Source organism: Bidens hawaiensis, unplaced genomic scaffold, assembly GCF_021521415.1.
Source record: "Bidens hawaiensis isolate Kalapana, Puna unplaced genomic scaffold, B.hawaiensis_p1.1 tig00082077_1, whole genome shotgun sequence".
NCBI classification, from domain to species: domain Eukaryota; kingdom Viridiplantae; phylum Streptophyta; class Magnoliopsida; order Asterales; family Asteraceae; genus Bidens; species Bidens hawaiensis.
Window position 1 is genome coordinate 1 of NW_027503867.1, and position 20,614 is coordinate 20,614.

General features: G+C 35.2%; 1 protein-coding gene and 1 pseudogene across 1 annotated transcript; both read left to right on the forward strand.

Annotated features, from left to right (window-relative positions):
- Nucleotides 1-3,895: 3,895 nt before the first annotated feature.
- Nucleotides 3,896-6,309, forward strand: LOC143607425 (putative receptor-like protein kinase At5g20050; annotated as a pseudogene).
- Nucleotides 6,310-12,483: 6,174 nt separating this feature from the next.
- Nucleotides 12,484-18,453, forward strand: LOC143607423 (uncharacterized). The gene is made up of 9 exons (XM_077082877.1): nucleotides 12,484-12,639; nucleotides 13,785-13,899; nucleotides 15,319-15,355; nucleotides 15,458-15,527; nucleotides 16,467-16,571; nucleotides 17,077-17,227; nucleotides 17,676-17,755; nucleotides 17,999-18,092; nucleotides 18,178-18,453. Exons 1-9 carry the CDS (start codon nucleotides 12,618-12,620, stop codon nucleotides 18,260-18,262), a joined length of 759 nt encoding a protein of 252 aa, XP_076938992.1. The 5' UTR covers nucleotides 12,484-12,617; the 3' UTR covers nucleotides 18,263-18,453.
- Nucleotides 18,454-20,614: the final 2,161 nt, after the last annotated feature.

The window sequence follows — 20,614 nt, forward strand, 5'->3', positions numbered from 1 at the left end:
CATGTCAAGTATATTAGTTCTTAATATACTTGTCACGTCTAATTTGGTGTCACGTGTCAGCATTTAACTGGTTCTAGGAGATGCTAACGCAGTTGTTTGCCTTTTACTTGGGCCGAATGTTTGGATGGACAATTAAGGAATTATGTAGAAAGGAGGGACAAACATGAAGCCTTATTTTTTGAAATGATCAGGGAATTTTCCTGATAAAAGTAATATATATTCTAGTATATTTTATATTGAGGGATGTCCTTAAAAGTCTAATTTTTATTGACTGAAGTTTTCAATTAATTAGGTTTGAATTGGTTGATTGTTGGTGTATCACTTTCATATTACCTCTCGGATGGGTGGTGTCTAGGTCGATAACCGGGTATGTATTTATTTTAAATAATATTTAGTTGTTTTTAATAAATTTAAATAAATAGTTTTTTGTGAATAGCCAAAACAAATCCAAATTTGGGCATGGATTCGAAAACAATTTTGTAAAACTATGTATGTACGCCCGACATGATATGGGTTATTGTGGGAGGTACGTCAAAAGGTTGGCCATTTAATAAATAACAAAATTGGAATAACGGCCCAAGTGGTACGGATGACCTTACAGTTTACAACTGCACTCGTGATGAATACATTCAAAACATGAATGTCATGTTTTTTCAAAAGGTGGTTAGGGATTTCGAGGGATGAAAAAGTTTATTTCTTGGCACGTGATTTATCTTCCTTATGTTGGTTGTAGAACCGGTGGGTGGGGGATGCCCAATGATGCCGTACAATTTTTATATTAGATTTCGAGGGATGGAAAGTTTGTTTAAAGTTGTGACTTAAGTTGGAAAATTGATTTATCGTTCAAAGTTGGGAAATGAGTTGGATGCCCAACAATTTTCATTTGGCCCATTTGAGGAAATGTTGAGCTAGCTCACTAAATAATGTGAGCGCCTTTAGACGATTGATGAAAAGATAAACTATGTTATTCAGAATAATCGACGACAGTTCTTTATGAAGAGATGAAAAGGTTGAGAAACAAAGTATGGATTTGGTGAGTATGGAAGCATTGAAAAGGGTTGGACACTATATATATTGGAGTTGCAATAGAAAATGAAGATTTTACATCGGTAATTTTCTCGTAGTTGATATTGAGGATGAATGGTAGGTAGTGAGGGAGAGTAATAACTAATAAATCAGTATTGTACTATTTTTTTTATTATATGGTATTAAATTATAAAAGTGGATTGTTATTATATATAACGAAATGTTAACATGCAGTTACCTCACAAATAACTACTGTAGATACTTTTAATATTTTTTTTTATTAAAGTGTTAGTTACACTAAAGAGAGAGAAAGGAAGTCGTGTAGAGTGAAAGGAAGGCCGGGTCATACTTACATTATCTACATCATCCGCCATTGGAAAAAAACATTGTGATCGAACTTCGCAGCCAGTTACTTGCCGAAACCACCGTCTGAACCCACCATCAGTGCCATGTTGTTGCTTCCTTATACACAGCCGCCTCGAATCCTAATTATGTATATGCTTTGTATTTTTGTTCCTCCATTTATGTTCAAGCTAACCTACAATTAAGTGTGTATTATACAAAGATTGTGTTGTTACGGTGAAATTGTAAGCGGAATAACTTTGTAATTAATGTGAAGAGAAATAGAAAGTAGAGGGTCTAAAAGTGTATAAGTTGTTAAACTTGAAATTAATTGCACTTAATGGGAACGTGGGATGTTTGAATTGGTACACCTAAAATTCGGTGACTCAAGCTTGTTGGAAACTTTCAATACTATTTAACATGAGAGACTAACAGTGCATTCTCGAGTTTTTAATTAAAAGAAAAGAAAGTATAAAATTGAATAGGATGGGGGAAGAAAAGAAAGTAGATGTATATAATGCGTTCTCAAGTTTAATGAAAAATGAAAGAAAGGGAAAGAAAGAAATAGTTAATTACATTCTTTAGTTTAAATGAACGGAAAGGAAAAGAAAAAATGTGTAGTTTTACAAATATAGTCTTTTTAAAACAATTATTAGATGCAGATTGAAGGGTAAAGTGGTAATTTTAAATATTTATCCTTTCCTTTCTTTCCAAATCATGCCAAATTGGCAAGAAAACTTTGGGACTTAAAACACCCAAGTTTTCCTATCATTTCCTATCATTTCTTTTATAAAAAAACTCAAGAATGAAGATTCAAACTAAAATCTTATTATTTCCTTTCTTATCCCATGAAAAAAAAACTCAAGATACAGTGTAATGGTAAAACTTAAAGATCTTATCATAAACTCTTAAGTTTGGAGTTTTACTACGATAGTGAGTAATCTCTTTGGTAATTTTATTGGATGAGTCATATTTGAATCGTTAAAATCAGCATAGACAATTGATATTCCGTCATACAAAGACTCACCCTAGCATTGAGGTGTGGTTCTTAACACTACTAAAAACAATTTTAGTGCACCCACGGTCTACGTACTTCATGGGGCAACATTTAAGGAGCTTTCATAACACCGTTTTGTTTGGCTCCTTTCTCTCTTTCCTCACATACTCATTTTCTTTATATAGTTTCTTATAAATCCTATCACATGTAGAATTTAGAAAAAAAAAAACGTTTTTAACAGAAAAAAAGAAATTGTTTAAGCATGATTTTACATTTGTCACATAGTATATTATTCCCATAATGGCTAAAGTAAAGCAAAGATAGTTTTTTTATTATGTTTCTTTTTTATTAAATTATGTTTTGAACACTAATAAGTAATAACAGAAGCATATTTATAGTCATTGAAACCATGAAGACGTTGAAATATAATCTTTAGTTATGTCAAGGACTCAAGTGGGATCATATATGAATGCAAGTGGTTTAATTTTATTTGTGATTTAAATGTAAAAACGTTAAAAATGTGACATATGGCTAGTAATTCAATGGCCGGTAGTGCTACAAGTCATATGTGTGATAAAATGATATATTTTTCAAAGTCAATACATTAAAAGAAAAAAGACCTCCGTGTTATATAACATAACATGTATCTAATAAAAATACTTTAATTAAGTTAACAATAAGGTTGTATGTAGTGGGCGGTGACTCTGGGCGACAGACGCCAAGAACACCCCACCCCCCGGCCCGATTTTAGGGGCGATAGGTGGAGGGGGGGGGGTTATTGTTGTCGGTGTTGTGTGTGATATATATATATATATATATATATATATATATATATATATGTGTGTGTGTGTGTGTTAGGCTACAACACCATCACACCTCAGAAGCAAAAACTCATTATTTGCTGATTGGGCGCAACATAACGCAAAACGCCCGATTTTATAGCCCCTTCACTACACATAGTCTAACAAATTTACGTCAGTGATATTTCTTGTCAATATTTTCTGGTCATTGGATTTCTAGCAACACGGTGATATAGTTTTATGGCCGAGCCATGTCACGTAATATAAAGAAAATATCATAATAGAAATAGATAGTCATTGAAAAACACTCACAATAAAGATATAGTGTCATTTGAGTTAATATATATTTATATAGTTATTACCTACTAATTTTCATTAAGAAGATGATGCATTACATCTTTAACCATAATTTTCGAAAAAAAAACTAAAAATTAAAAAAATAAACATTTTTTCAACATAACTAATGCAGGAATCTATCGGTAACAAACCAAGCCAAAAACTTTATCCGTATTTTCATTCATACCCTACTTAAATAAAAAGAAATATATAAAATATAACAGCTTCACATCCAACTTGGTTTACACCGACAGTTTTATGTTTCAAACCAAACCGAATCATTAAACAATAAAATCATACTAGGAACCAAATTGTTTAGATTGCAAACCATCCAACTTACTTTAGTTTGGTGATCTTTATTAAGACTAGTAGTATTTGTTGTACACTTAATTATGAGCCATTTTGACAATAACCAAAGACCTTAGGGATCTTTATATTATTATTCAACTAATATAATTTTCTTATTCAACTTTTTATGTCTACACAAGCCAACAATGAACAAAAGTCTCACCTTCTACACTCAACAAATCAAATAACATCAATATCATTTTTCAACCCTTCAAGCTTCAAACATCAAGCAACATATCTTCATCAATGGAAGATCAAACAGCAAACATAATCACAATTGCAACCATAATCAATCTCATAATTCTCATCATCGTCACGCGTATCATCTTCCATCTCACCGAGCCGTTTTTCCTAGTCCTGGGAGCCTCTCTGGCTGCCATATTTGCTGTCCGTGGTTTCTACGTCATCAGACGTAGAAACCACAGTAGGCGGCAGGAGCTAGAAACTATACTCGCTTCAGAGGGTAAGGAGCTCCGAATCGAGTATAGTTTCCTCCGCAAGGTCGCAGGACTGCCACGAAGTTCCGGTTTAAGGAGCTTGAAGAAGCTACTGACAACTGGAAGTCGTTGATTGGAAAAGGCGGTTCTGCAACCGTTTTCAAAGGGTGTTTGAAAGACGGAACCGCGGTTGCAGTGAAGCGGATACAGCATGGAGAGGAACGAGGCGTGCGGGAGTTTAGATTGGAGATTGCAGCCATGCTAGCGTGCAACATGTAAATCTTGTGAGGTTGATTGGATATTGCATTCAGAGTAATAATCTTCACTTTCTAGTGTATGATTACATTCCAAATGGTAGTTTATCGAATTGGATATACGCGCCACCGTCTGCTGCGGTAAACAACGGTTGTCGTGGTTGTTTGTCATGGAATCAACGGTTAAGAGTCGCGATCGACGTTGCGAAAGCCTTGGCGTACCTACACATGATTGCCGGTCGAAAGTCTTCCACCTCGACGTTAAACCGGAGAATATTCTTCTTGATTGAGACTACAACGTGATTGTCTCGATTTTGGGATCTCGAAGCTTATGAAACGAGATGATAGCAGGATCGTTACAGGTAACTTTAACCAAACAAACGAGCAAACACAAACAGTTAAACGCCAACTGGCAAGGTTTTATTGTTTGTCTTTGTTTGTTAGCAAAATGAGCATGTTCATGTTCATGTTCATTTGCTAATGTTATAGACTGTGGTTTACGAACGTAAACAAATGAATATTACTGAACGCAGACGAACAAAGGGCTAGCCAAAGGGCCATTATAACAAGCTTAGTCTCTAGGCCCCCGCTTGAATAAGGTTCCATTATAAAAATATAAATACGTATTTAATGTATATTTGGTTCACTTTGAGACTTACAGACAAAACATAGCACTAATATAATATAATGTAAGAATGCACTTTGCCTTGTGTGTGTGGTGGTGGTGGTGTGGGGGGTGGGGGGTTGTTCGAATTTCACGGTCCCCCCAACTTTCTTGAAATGGTTGAGCCGATCCTGAGTGAACACATACAGATGCTAAAACTAGTTCAAAGTAATGTGAAAAAACAATGTGTTAGACCTAAAAAATTTTATTAAAACTAGACTAATTGTAAATATGATCTAAAGAATTTTACATTAACATTTTAACAAGCATAAACTAGCGAATATTAATGAACGAACGAGGTGTGTGTTTATGTCCGGTTTATTTAACCAAATGAATAAAAAACGTTTTGTTCGTTACAGGTCTTACGAGGTACACGAGGCTACATCGCTCCCGAATGGTTGCTTGGCGTAGGCATATCAGGAAATCCGACGTGTTTAGCTACGGCATTGTCTTGTTAGAGCTCATAGGCGGGAAGCGTAGCGTAAAGGCTATAGACGTCGACAACGAAGGCAACAAAATACGTCGTAGATTCGAGTACTTCCAAAAAATCGTAGCCGACAAAATGCGAGCCGGAAACATCATGGAAGTAGTAGACCAAAGAATGCTGGCACTTGATGACATTGATGAAAATGAAGTAAAAAAGCTAGTGCATGTGGCATTTTGGTGCATACAAGACAAGTCAAGGCGTCGGCCGAGCATGAACGAGGTGGTGAAGTGGTTGGAAGGGCGCGCGGCGGTGGAGCAACCACCGTAGACAAAGATGATTGTGGTTGATCTATTGTCTATTGCCAAAGGTGACAATGGTGAGGATGTTGGATGGCAAAATCGTAATAAGAGGAGAAAACCAGGGGTGGTTGCTAGAGTGGCTTCACAATTGAATGGGTGTTTGGTTCCTAATAGGTACTCATCAATGACTAAGTCAAAATCATTCACATATTCAATGACTATTATGTCACCAAGATAGGTAAATGTATACATCAATTGAACCTAATTCACATTGAGAAAGGTTTTTAAATCATATAATGTAGATTTTTTATTCATGTTTATGTCATACATGATATATATGTAAAGATATAACTTGACATGTACAAAGGAGACTAATTTTGTTTGTTTATTACCTATATTGTTCATCTTCGTGTTTTTTTTAACGAACAATTAAGTAACGACCGGGTACTCCGTACGTCATTGGCTAAAGGTAGCTCGAGCCGCCCACTAGTCCGGAGGGACGGAGCCCTAGCGGTCAACCTATTGAGGGATTCACCAGATAAAACCCGACCCCCACGCCCGCCAAATGGCACGACAGCGAGGAGCCGGTAAAACCGGGTGAGATCAGGACTCGAACCCTGACAAGCCAGGGTCAGGTCATGTTTTGTATATGATTATAACACTTGACTCTTTATATCGGCTAATATTAATTTATATAAAAGCAAGTTTAAGTTTAATTGTATAACTTCTTTATCACCCCCTTTTTTTTCTTCGAAGAGATGATAATGGGCCGAGTTCAAGCCGGATATTGGTAATCCCGTGCTCATATATGTTTATAAAACCGTGTCCCATACATTACCCGTCGGATTATATATATATATATATATACACACGTGTGTGTGTGTGTGGGGTGGTGGTGGTGTTAACCTATTAAAATGAGGCATTAATAGATAATAGTTAAGGTGAAATAACAATTAAAATTATTTTTTTTAGGTATATGATTTGGGTAAACGGGTACATGGTTCGGGTAAATGGATATGCGTTTCATGTAATTGGGCCAGTATCATCAAATCTCATTCCCGCGAAAATTTTTAAATCCTAATCTCATAACCGGATCATACATGTCGGGTTTCGGGTATACCCGTCTCATTTGTTTTTGGTTTCGGTATACCCGTCCAGCGGTTAAAGATTTAGATATTTCGTTGATCTAAAAATTGCCTAGTCTTTGTTTAACATCATACAACTATTAACTATATATGTAGATAATTTCATAGTTCATAGGTCATACAGTCATGCACTTTTGAAATATTAAATTAAAAATTGAAAAAGAAAGACCATCTTTCACACTGTGGCCAAGGGGGTGAGGTGTAACTTGATATCAATGCAAAGCAACATAAATTAAATGAGACTGGAAAGTGTTAATGCTAGTACAACAACTATAAATAAACTAACAGTAGTTTAGAGTTTTCTAGGTCATTGTCGATGCCAAAATATCGTGTAAGGCTTTAAGCATCTTCAACAAGGCGCCGAGTTTGTAACCGGTGGCTATGTCCATAACATGGCCTGGACTTCAAGTTTCTATCCAAAGTCCAAGTAATCTAGTATTGTGTCTTAGACAAATAAATGAATAATACACTAAATACATGCTCAAAAGAAAATACGCCAACTATAAAGTTAGTGAGTTCACAGTTTTTATAACTAGGTAAAAATAGAGCAAAGTTTAAATTCATACAATAAAAAAGAATAAAATATTTTTTTGTAAATTAACAAACTCACAACCAAACCTAACTATATACATCTATGTGTTCAATCAAGTACGGTTTTCGTGCGTGCTTGTATCGGAAACTTTCACGGAATATAACTACGTCGTCGAATACCCGACAACAATTAAGAGAAGCTATATATCTTTATTTACATTTATATTTATTAATATATTTTATAAATTCTTTTCTCGTTTATATACCTTTATGTGTAAATATGCATGTTTCTCGTACATCATGCCGCGGGGAAAATCTAATTTTGCCAGTCTTCGATCACATCACACGCGAGGTGGTGAATGACATAAAGGCTACATCGTTTTTATGTCTAGCACGTAGAAGGCGGAAATTGAATTTGGCTTGAAAGGCTTGGTGTTCGTTTAGCTTTGTTTCCTTTGTATAATTCAAAATTAAATACACAAGTTGTCTCTTTTTTCCGTTAATGAATTTGGCCTTTTAAAGAGATTACTTTAATAAAATTAATTTTGAATTATATGAAGTGTCCTTGAACAAGTCGGTAGTCATTTCTGAATATATCAATGGTGTGTATGCATCTACTTTTTTAAAGGCTTTAGAGCCACACATACTTTTCTCATTTCTGAATATATCAACGAAGGTTAATATCCTAGCTAGACACAAAAGGAAATACATTCTTTATTAATAAAATATTTGTGTTGTTATGGTCATTATTAACTATATTATATTCTATGTATATTACCTAATAATTATACCATGAGATGATAAATGTTTAATGTTTTATGTGTGTGACTGTTGTTTTGTCAAAATATATGGTTATATATATATATATATATATATATATATATATATTCTACAATTCTATCTATTTAAATGCATTTGGTATAAGTTGTTTCTAATATTGTTTTCGTTTTTATATTGAGTTTGTGTTTGGAGGCAGAGGTGTATATATCAGGTTTTCTCAATAGCTGGTTCCGGGTACGGAACTGGGTTCGGACATGATTGGGTATTGGCCATACTCAGGTTGAATCCGGGTATGTCTCTAAAAATCATACTTTATGCACGGGGTTCGGATTGGGTATACTAAAACCATGTATTAGAATACCTTATTTCCGGGTATTGAAAACCCCTATTTTGGGGAGGGGGGTCGCGTCTAATTGGGTTTTTTAATTGGGTATTTATTAGGTAATTTTGGGTGGATCGGCTATGGAACCAGTTCCGGTTTTCGGGTATTACCGGGTACAAATCGGCGGGTTATGGTACTGAAATGCATACCCTATCCGTACCCTACAGGTAGGATCGGGTATAGGTTCATGTGGTAAAATCCGGGCATAAAAAAACCCGGTTCTGTATTCGGGTTTTTTGTGCACCTCTAATTGTAACGAGCTTGAAGCCGGTTGTTGCTGGTTTAGAAGCATGGCCCAATAGCTAATGGAATTCTGGCCCAGTTGCTTCTCCGTGTTTCAAGTCGTATTATATAAGGGGTTGTTTGTTTACATCTGAATGGAACCATTCAAATGTAAACATCTTATTCATTCAGACTTCAAACTGTTTGGTTTCAAACAGAATAACATCTGAATTGTTAAAATTAGGTCTGAATCATTCAGACTTACTGTTGTTGCTGAATGAAACAGATGATCATTCAGATCTGAATGAACCAAACACCCTTGAATGAAGCAAGATGATATTGCATTGTTCAGTAATTTTTCTCTCTCTTCATTCACGCCAACAGTCTTCAAGTTCAAGTATAGAGTTTCTCGTGATTCTGTAATTTATGTGAGAGATAGCTGATAGATTAATTATAGTAGTTACTTCTGATTCAGTTTTGACTAAAGTTGAAGATCAAAAATTAGATAAAGGGCATACTCATGAGCTTGATGAGTATTTAAAAATGGGTTGTTTTTTCGAACGACAATTTTCAATAAAGCAAAGCACAACTGACAAGACGCTAGAGTCCCAAATTACAAAACAACAATTAGAAATGAAAATTACACCAGTTGGTCCACGATAAGGATTTAAACGAAGACTTATTTTTTTTATCCAAAGATACCCCAACGTTTTAATGTTTTTCACTACCTCCAAGGCTGTCCAATTCCTTTTGTTGAAGATGGTATCGTTTCTCACCTTCTGGATGTACCAACATGGCATCATAATAATTCCGTTCAACACCTTTCTCCTTTTTTTTGGCAAAGCGGAGTTGATGAATGTAACGCGAGTAAGTCTCGAACTGTAAACGCGTATATCTGCGGAATCTTGCACCAGAAACTAATTGTATTCTAAACCGCATTAGCTAGATGGCACGAGGTAAGAATTTGTCTGGAATTTTCCAGGTTGCTCTTACACAACCCGCATTCCATCGAAATTACCGGAATGGATCTTTGTGCGAGACCTTCTCTAGCGGCCAATCTAGCCATATTTGCCTTCCACATGAACATGTTTATTTTTTTCAGGACCTAATTATTCGTTGACATAACGAAGGAGTTGAAAAGACCTTTAGCTTTAAAAAAAATTGCACACACTCGTTTGCTTAAAGATCTCGAGAACATGATCTTTAATGACACTCACTAACATAATACACGTAGATTTAGTTGTCTTTTTTAACTGAACCCAACCCGAATTAAAGAATACTCGAAAACTCAAACCCGATAAACCTGAACCTTAAATGGGTCGGTTATCCGGTCATTTTTTCTTAACAAAAAAGCCGAACAACCAGAAACAGGAAACTTGAAAAAAAAATCGAACGTTTATTATCTTTTCTTTATAAATGTGCTTTGTTTTGTAGTCTTTGGTATTTGAAATATTATGTTTTATAGTTGGGACTCTTGAACATTATTATATGATATTTGAATATTTATGATATTTATTTAGTAACATGATTATATATTGTGAATGTCAATATAGATTTTATTCATTTCACGTATAAATTCGAAAACCGAACATCCTGACCCAAACTCGACCAACTCGAATGTTTGGGTCGGTTGGGTATCTTTTCTCTGGCAAAATACCCGAACAACATAACCCGAAAAACCCGAAATCCAATTAATTAACCCGAAGAACACCCCCACGTATAGAGGTGCACAGAAAACCCAAACCTTGAATTGTACCCGCAAAAAACCCGGATCCGAGTTTTTTATACTCGAGTTTTTACTACCGAACTAGTACCCGACCCTACCCGTATGGTACGGATAGAGTATGTATTTCAAGTACCAAAACCCGTACACGAAACGACACCTGATTTGTACCCGGTAATACCCAAAAATCGGAATCGGTTCCATACCCGGATTCGTGTTTTTTCAATACTTGAAATCGGGTTTTACAAATACCCGATTTAGATCCGAAATTTCCCGAAAAATACCCCACAAAAAAAGTGTAGCCTCTTTAAAAAAACCCAATATATACACAAAGTATAGCTGGAAAAAACACCGAAAAAAACTGAAACTAGGTTAAATTTCAATACCTGAAAATAAGGCATTTAAATACCCGGTTCTATACTCAATCCGAACCTAATGAATAAAATAAATTTTAGGGACAATACTCGAATCCAAACCCGACCCAAGTATTACCGATACCTAATTTTTCAATACCCAAACCCATCCCATAACCGAAACCAAATACTAGAAAAACCCCATTCCCACACCTCTACCTTTGTAGATTAATCACATATTCTTCGTATAGTAGTAAAGATTAGTGATAACTAGCAGTAGTAACTTAATTAGGGGTTAAAATGAAAAAACACACAAACTACAAGCACCTAAATATCAAATCATCTCATTGGTTGGTTGCACAAACCACACAACGAGAGAATATTAATATTAATATTAATATTAATACGATCGATCACAAAACGCGTGAACAGTAATCAGTTATCGTATATCATCATCATCAACAGGTAATTATTATTATTATTATGTGTAGATCGTATAGTATTTGTGCGATTAAGCTCTGATTATTAATAACAACTGTGAACAGTTATTGTTTTATCGCTGAAGTTAACTTACCTAATGAATTTGTATTGTGACTGGTTAATTATGTTAAGTTTTAGTGTTTTAGGTTTCGAATCGGTTATCGGATTGTTTTTAATCTGTTTTTGTTAGATTATTATTAGAGATATAAGTGGCGTTTGATGTTGAATTTATGGAGGAAGTTATGTTTAGTGCTATGCTAGGGCTGTAAATGAACCGAACCGAACCGAATGAAGGCTTGTTCATGTTAGTTTAGCATTAAACTTGTTCACGAACGCTAACTGGACGGAAAATGTTGTCGTGTTCGTTTGTTAAGGAATTGAACTTGTTCACGAATGCAATTGAACATGTAATATCTAAGGGAAAATAAAGCAAGATTGTTAATCCAAAATACGGTTCACGAATGCTAACTTAATGGAAAATCGTGTTCGTTTGTTAAGGAATTGAGCCTGTTCACGAACGCAAACGGACATGTAATATTTAAGGAAAACAAAAAGCAAGATTGTTAATCCAAATTATTAGTGATAATCAATTACCTTAGTTAAATATAAAGTTAAGCTCTTGAGAAGATAATAATAATAATAATAATAATAATAATAACAACAACAACAACAATAATAATAATAATAATAATATAAGAATAAGAATAAGAATAAGAATAATAATAACCATAAACATAACCATCCCCCAAACGACGGTTTTATTCTGATCAACGAAGCCAAGTTAGATTTCTTGTTCGTGTTTGTTCGTTTATTAAACGAACAAACGTAAACGAGGTTTCCGCCGAAGAGTTCATGAACTGTTCGATGAAGTTCGGTTCGTTTGCATATCTAATGTTTAGCGATTGCAAAGTTTGTAGTTGTTATGTTTAGTATTTAGTTTAGCAAAAATATTATGTACATGTCATCTTTGGATCATTAAAGGATCCATTGGATCAGGTGTGAGAGAGATTTATATGTTGCAGGTTTTTAATACTTTGGCTGCTGTAGTGGATTGCATCTCTGATCACTAATATGAGTCTTGGTGGCCCTTCTGGTTAGTTTATTTGTGTTTCTTTCATCTCTGCTATTTCCTTGTACTTGTACTTTTTGTAACATATGTATTTTGATGAACACTTTTTATAATGATATTTGATTTGTGAGGACCAAGGTCTTTAATTTACCCTTGTGAGGATCAAATTCCTCAATTTACACGTGAGAATTAATAGTTCTCGATTTCCATAGGTGAGATGCTCAAAGTCTTTTAAGGCCACACTTACTTGCAAACAATCACTAATTAGTAATTACTCACTTATCATGTTATTCACATCTAGATTGCACAAACCACCAAAGTTTCAAACTACCAAACTGGTTAATTACACGGTAATGTAGTGATTGGGAGAATCCGAATATACTTATCTATGTACTTTTACATACCAATCCTTGTACAACCAACGGTAGGTTGATCACTTGATCCCATGACCAATTTTTATCAGTTGCATGACTAGTTCAACTCTAAATGTTTGGAATGAACTGTAGCAATCCATTTGGTCATGTCTAAACACTATGAGTGGATTTGAGCTCCATTAACTCAGTTTCGACCCAAATCAGCTCAGTTGTTTCGTCATTTACCAAATTGGGTTTTTACTTGCATACTAAGTACTAATTGCTAACCTTTGAGTTAAAAAATACTTATTGAAGTATAACTAATCCATTAAAACAATTTTTAATAAATTGATCTATGAGTTTGCAAAATTTTCATTAGGTCAAATTCAGTAAAAATCGCCATTCTTGCTAAAAAATAAAAAACCATAAATTTTCTAATTAAGCCTGTCAACCTGGTTCCAATGGCACCATAAGTCTCTTAAGTGTCTTTTAATTGGACTTTGAATATCTTTATCTGTATTTGAAAATTCACATGTGATCCTCATTTCGACATCTAGTGATGCTTCGGTCCATCATTCACAACATAAAAATAGAACTTAAATAAAACACTGTCAAGATAATACATTGAAAATTTGGGATGTTGCACGTTTGCTGCAGTAAATATGAATAGAAGACACCAATATGTTGTAAACTAGATATTAATTAATCCAAACAAGTGCATTGTTTACATAAGCAATCCCAAACTCTCCTTAGTATGTTTGGTTCTTTTTTTCATACCATTTTCTTCTTACTTAATATTGGATCTTTCTATCATAGATGGTAGAACTGGAAGAAGGGCACTGGAGTTTGGAAAAACTCATGTGGTAAAACCTAAAGGCAAACACCTGGCAACCATTGTGTGGTTGCATGGTCTTGGTGACAATGGCTCAAGGTAATCCTATGTGGATAGTTGGATTTAAATTTTAAACAGTAGATTATTGTCATTGTTACTGCATTTAACAAAAGTAGACTTTTTGAAAATGTTCTTCATCCCTGATTCCCTTATGCTTTCTCTGTACTTTCAACTTTTAAAATGCACCTAATTCATAAGAGTATTGGCTTTTGGTATTAAATGTGAGTAAAATTCTATTCAAAAGAGGACTTCACTGATAATAAGGGGTGTAAGCGAGCCAAGCTGATTGTGATCTACTTGAGATCGGCTTGCTACAAGCTCGAATGGAGCTGAACTTAAACAAGCTCGATCCCGAGCCTAAAAGTTATCTTGTTTAATAAACGAGCTTGAGCCTATACATAAGCTTGTTTAATAAACGAGCCCAAGCCTGAGCCTCAGTTAGCGAGCTAGAGCTGGCTCACGAGCCTAAACAAGACTGTTGTTATTTATATGATTTTTAATTAATATATTTGTATATATTTATATAATAATAATTACTATACATAAGCTTGTTTAATAAACGAGCCCAGGCCTGAGCCTCAGTTAGCGAGCTAGAGCTGGCTCACGAGCCTAAACAAGACTGTTGTTATTTATATGATTTTTAATTAATATATTTGTATATATTTATATAATAATAGTTATTATTACATATATAAATATGATAAAATATCACTAAACAATATATAGTATGTTATATACTTATATATAAAAATTATAATTAAAATATATGTAAAAGTAATTGTGAATATATATTAATTAATTAATGAATAATGAACGAGCTGAGATCGAGCTTAAGAAACCACTCACAAGTCGAGCTCAAGCTTTTGAAATAGCGCTTGAAACAAGCCGAGCCCCAGCTTAAGCTCTCTGTAAGTTTAACAGTCCAAGCTCGAGCCTTATGGTCATAACAGTGTTAGGACTAGAGTTGTAATTAGTATTAGTATATGGTCTAGGTGTATATATGTTTAACAAACTCTGTAACCGTGTACTTAGACACCACGAACACTAATGAGAAGTTAGCTATATTTTTGTTTGGAGTAATCCATCTTCTTTACGTTCTCTCTATCGATTCTATCTTCCTAATCTGCACGTATAACTCGGGCTCAGCTTGGCTCATTTACACCCCCTACAAATAGTTAATTTGAAGGTTCTAGTTCATTAATTGCAGCAAGCCAATGCACCATTTATCTGTTTTGAGATCATTAACTGTGAATAATCTGTAGAATTAGTTTTAACTTTTAACTTGAAGGCCCTAAATCGTGTTAAATTATATTACGGATATCATAAAAAGTAAACTATACACAAAATTTGCGTTTACCTTTAATTTTCTTTAATTACTTATGCTTTTTTTTTATATTTAACGTTTTTGGTATCCATTTAGTGAGTAATAACTGAAATCCATTTTCTGTTTCCTGGCAGCTGGGCCCAGCTTTTGGAGACACTTCCTCTTCCAAATGTGAGCATAAGTTTTCTCAATGCAATTCACTTAAAAGTTATACAACAATGCTACGTTTGTATAACAAATTTGCTAATATGTATTTAACTGAATGCAATGCAGATCAAATGGATATGCCCTACTTCTCCTTCTCAACCCTTGACATTATTTGGTGGCTTTCCTTCAAATGCATGTATGTTTTTAATGCTCTTTCAAATGCATTATTAGTTTATTACAACCTTAAAAGTAAAGGGATAGCATGTCTGATGACAAAGTTTCTGTTAAAAGTCTTGAAAAGACAATTATCTTTGAAGAAATGATAACATGTTATAGGTTAAAACCGTTTTTTTTTTAATAAAATTCCCAGAGTGTTTCGTTGTTTGTGTTCTTGTGTTTAACTTTAACCGAAAAAATGATCAAACACAAACAACTAAATGAACAGGGTTTTCTTGTTTGTGTTTGTTAAGAAAATTAATGTGTTCGTGTTTGTTAATGTTTGTTCCTTAACAATATAAATGAATGCTTCACGCCGTCACGGACGTAAATGGATGAACATAACTGAACATAGATGAATTAAAGTAGCTGAGCTAAAACGATTTAAAGTAAATTTGAACAATGTGTTGCGCCTAAAAGGTTATTAAACTAGAGGTAATTGTAGCGGGCCTAAAATAATGAATACATAAACGAACAAACTTAGTTAAAACAAACGCAAAGTAATGAACATAAATGAATTGAAGCGAACGAATGTAAATGAATGAATATAAAAGAACGTTCACAAACATAAATGAATGAACGAGACATGTTTTCATGTTTGTTCATTCGTTTATTAATTAAACGAACATAAAAGAATTCCCGTCGAATGATTAATGAATGATAGGTTCGTTTACAGGCCTAAACAAGATAAATACTTGGGTAGCCTCTAAAGTAGATATAAACTTATAATATATAGGTGAGTTTCATGAAAAAATCTGAATACTTCGGTGGCATGCACATACACTATCCTGATTAGTATAAAGAAAGGATTTTACGGATCTGAATTCTCTTACTTTTTGCAAGTAATCATTAAAAAGTAAATTAATCAGGAATAACATGTATGAAATAATTAAGAAAAAGTTGGTGTTGTGGATGCTAGGGTTTGATGTGAGCGATCTGTCTGAAGATGCATTACAAGATGTTGAGGGACTTGATGCTTCAACTGCACATGTTCTGAGTCTACTCTCAGCCGAGCCTGCAGATGGTAAGTTTTGTTTTTAACGTGTTGAAGCGGCTCAGGTTAGGGTTTGTTGACCTGAACGCGCTAAATAGGTATTGTGTCACATATGACTACAAACATTGTATTATTTCAATAGTATTGTAAGTTTTTGAATATACTGATTTAGGTAGTTCCATGATTCAGAAAAGCACTTTGGTTGACTTTTGATCAGTTTGACTCGTTTTCTTTTTAGTCTTTTTTCTACTTATGACTCGTTAGTGATAAAACTTAAAATGAATTGACACCCATTCGTAAGTAAATGTGCCAACATTGTCAACTCTATAAGAATTAGGGGCACCAATTCTTGACCCACCCGACATGAAATAAACGGATTAGAGTTGGGGCTAAACGAGTCACAGCTAACCAGTTTAAAAACAGGAATAGGCTTAGGATATATGAATCTGATAACCCAGACCCAACCCGTTTAGGGAACACTCTATGTTAATTGCATGATTTTTATGCTAATATAATCGTTTTGACTATTTTGCAGTCAAACTTGGTGTGGGAGGGTTCAGTATGGGTTCAGCGCTTGCTATGTACTGTGCAGTTTGCTTTGCCAATGGAAAACTTGGGAATGGGGATTCTTTTTCGGCCCGTTTGGATGGAGTTGTTGGTCTTAGTGGCTGGCTTCCGTGTGCAAAGTACTTAGATTTTCTTTTTTGCAAAAATATACTCACAATTTCAACCTTTTTATATATAAATGCATCGATTCGGGTCGTATGTTCTTTCAAATAGGATGAGTGGGCAAAACCAAAAGGTTTGGTCAAATAGGTTGAAAGTCACCAAAAATCTCTTTTTAATGCACACAACCTTCTAAATCTTTTTATTTATTAATATAGATTATTATCAGAACAGCATTATATTTGTGGGTCAGCCTAATCCGAGGTGTAGTAAAAATTGACATGCTTCAACCTGAACCCTGATTTGACCCATTATGATATGCCTGTTCGCAGATCCTTTTTGCTACCTATGGTTAGCCTAACCCGAGGTGTATCATAAGTTCATGACAAACTTCATGATAATATTAGTAATAATATTTTAAATAATTATACTAAAATAATAATAATAATAATCGGTTTTGTTTGTTAGGGATCTAACCAACAAGGTTGAAGGTGATGAAGCTGCAGCTCGAGCATCATCCTTGCCTATTTTGCTTTGTCATGGAAAAGGTACCGCTAACTATTTTATCATTTATTTTTGAAAAATAAATTGTGTTTTTTATACCTTATATTTCATTTTGGTAAATAATTTTTTTTTTTTTGGGTGAATATCCTTGTTAAAGTTTATCAGGATTTCCTTGTTTGTTCATCTTTTAGAGAGTATTTAAGGCATTTGACTAATAATATTATTGTGTCAAACATGTTTACAAGTTTAAATATTCCAATAATAATATCATTTTGCAATATTATCAGTTGATGATGTGGTTCTCTTCCGCTATGGTGACAAGTCAGCTGAGAAACTAACTTCAACCGGCTTTCAAAACTTGACCTTCAAAACTTACGACTCGTATGCATTCTTAGATCATCCTGAATTATTATTGATTACGGGAAGAGTAAACACTAACATATGTATATTTTTAACCAAAATGCAGGCTCGGTCATTACACAATACCCGCAGAAATGGATGACGTTTGCTCATGGCTAACTTCAAAATTAGAGCTGAAGGACGAGCCATAACTTTATCAAAACCGAAACAAACGGCAATGAATGATATGGAAAAATCTACCAAATAATATTTTGTGATGTGAAATATGAGGTTTCTGAATGGTACTATGGAAATTGCGTATCGCAGATCTTTGCATATTGCATCTGTGTATTAAAAGGTATTCAATGATTCGGGTTTTATGAATTATTGTATCATTTGCGTTGGTGTACGCGTACTGTAATTGTAATTGTGTGTGACATGTTAAAATCATTATCATTGAATGTTGCATTGAACTTGAAATTTTTATGTTGGTAGTGGTTTGAACCATAATGTTTGAAAAATTAGAAAATTGCTTGTCATTGAATTTGAACAGATATTTATACATAATAGTTGTTTTTTTTTTCAGATTTTTATAGTTCATAAGCAAATAAATATTAAAAAAACAGTTATTGATTTTAATATAGTTGACCAACTGTTTTAGTTTTAAAAGTTTCAAAGGAAAAAACTTAGGGGTCTAGCGTCAGCCAGGGCCGGACCGGTGGTGCCAGATCCCGCGAGGAATAATTAAATGTCAACCATTCATTACATATGCCTTAAAATCTAAACAATATAAAACATGTTTTTAAGTTCAAACATTAAAAATTGAGTCTGCAGATGCCAACTTCTTTATTCTTCTACCATGTGACACTCCTTATGTCAGCTGTCTCATCCTACTCACCTACGTGCATACTAAAAGTCAGCTACGCTGAGTAAGTTCTAGTTAATCAGGCAATATACAATACCTTCACATACTTGTACGTATCCGAAGATACATGTTACTTACTTAACATGTTCTTCTTTCTTTTGTACATACATAAGTATATACCTTCATTCTTACTTTCATTCTTCCTTTCTGTAGGGGTATGATACTAAACCCGGTTTTACGACCCTAAATTTATTATGTTTGGCTTATTTTATTATATGGACTAATACAATGTTATTGGGCTGAGGGGGTTTTGTGGAGGTAACCCTAACTGGGCTAGGCCCATTAGGGTACCATGATGGTGGCCATGAGGCTCTCTATATAAGGAGGTCTCCACCTCCTTGTTAAGGGGTCATGCTCAATAAGAGCCACCACCCTATTTTTGTGTCTGTAAACAAGAGATCCTCAGGATTTCTTAGCAGTCACCTCCACACCCCCGAAAAGCCATTGCAGATCTCAAGCAACCGGAGAAGAAGATAAAGGCGTGGTTCGTTCATCTCGAAATCCGTGGAAACATCGTCATGGATCAGGTCAGATTCATTTCATGCTTCGACATTGGCGCCATCCGTGGGACGGCAATGAACCACACTTCGCTTCTCATCTCGGGCCTCCGATCTGTTCATCAATATCTCGGGTCTACGGTTTCTTCTTTCAGATATGTTCTATGGAAATCCAAAAATCCTTAGATCTAAAAAATACTTCCGGATCTGGAAATACACAGGAAGAAATACCACCGAACTTTTGGGGAAAGCCCTTAGATCTGTGTTTTTTCTAAGTGAAATATACCAAATCTAGTTACGATTTTTTCAGATCTGGGTTCGTTTGAACAACAGTCACACTTCATATTCATGGATCTATAAATCCTATCAGATCTTTTGGTTTTACATAAAACCTACCTGATGTGGATACTCAAAATCTCTAGATCATGCGCGCCACAGCGGGCCGCATGCGCGCTCCCGGCGATTACTCTACGCCACAGCGGGTCGCATGCGCGCTCCCGGCGATGACTCTACGCCACAGTGGGTCGCGTGCGCGCTCCCGGCGATTACTTCACGCCACAGCGGGTCGCGTGCGCGATCCCGGCGATTACTCCACGCATCGCGCATGCTCACGCATACCACGTATGCTCACGCATCACATATGCTCACGCATTACGCATGCTCACGCATACCACACATGCTCACGCATACCACACATGCTCACGCATCACATACGCTCACGCATACCACACATGCTCACGCATCACATATGCTCACGCATTACGCATGCTCTCGCGTATCACATATGCTCATGCATATCAGATGCTCACGCATCAATGCACGCTCACGCACCACATCTGCGCGTGAGAATAAAGGAGACCTTGCGCAGGCCGCGCGTAAGCGACACAACAAATGAAGAACAGTCTAATCCAGATCAGGATAAGAACAACCATGATTGTACTCATATGGCTACGCGCCATACTTAAAGGTTGGGAATCCTCATAATATCCCATATGGCTACGCGCCATACTTAAAGGTTGGGAATCCTCATAATATCCCATATGGCTACGCGCCATACTTAAAGGTTGGGAATCCTCATAATATCTCACATGGCTACGCGCCATACTTAAAGGTTGGGAATCCTCATAATATCCCACATGGCT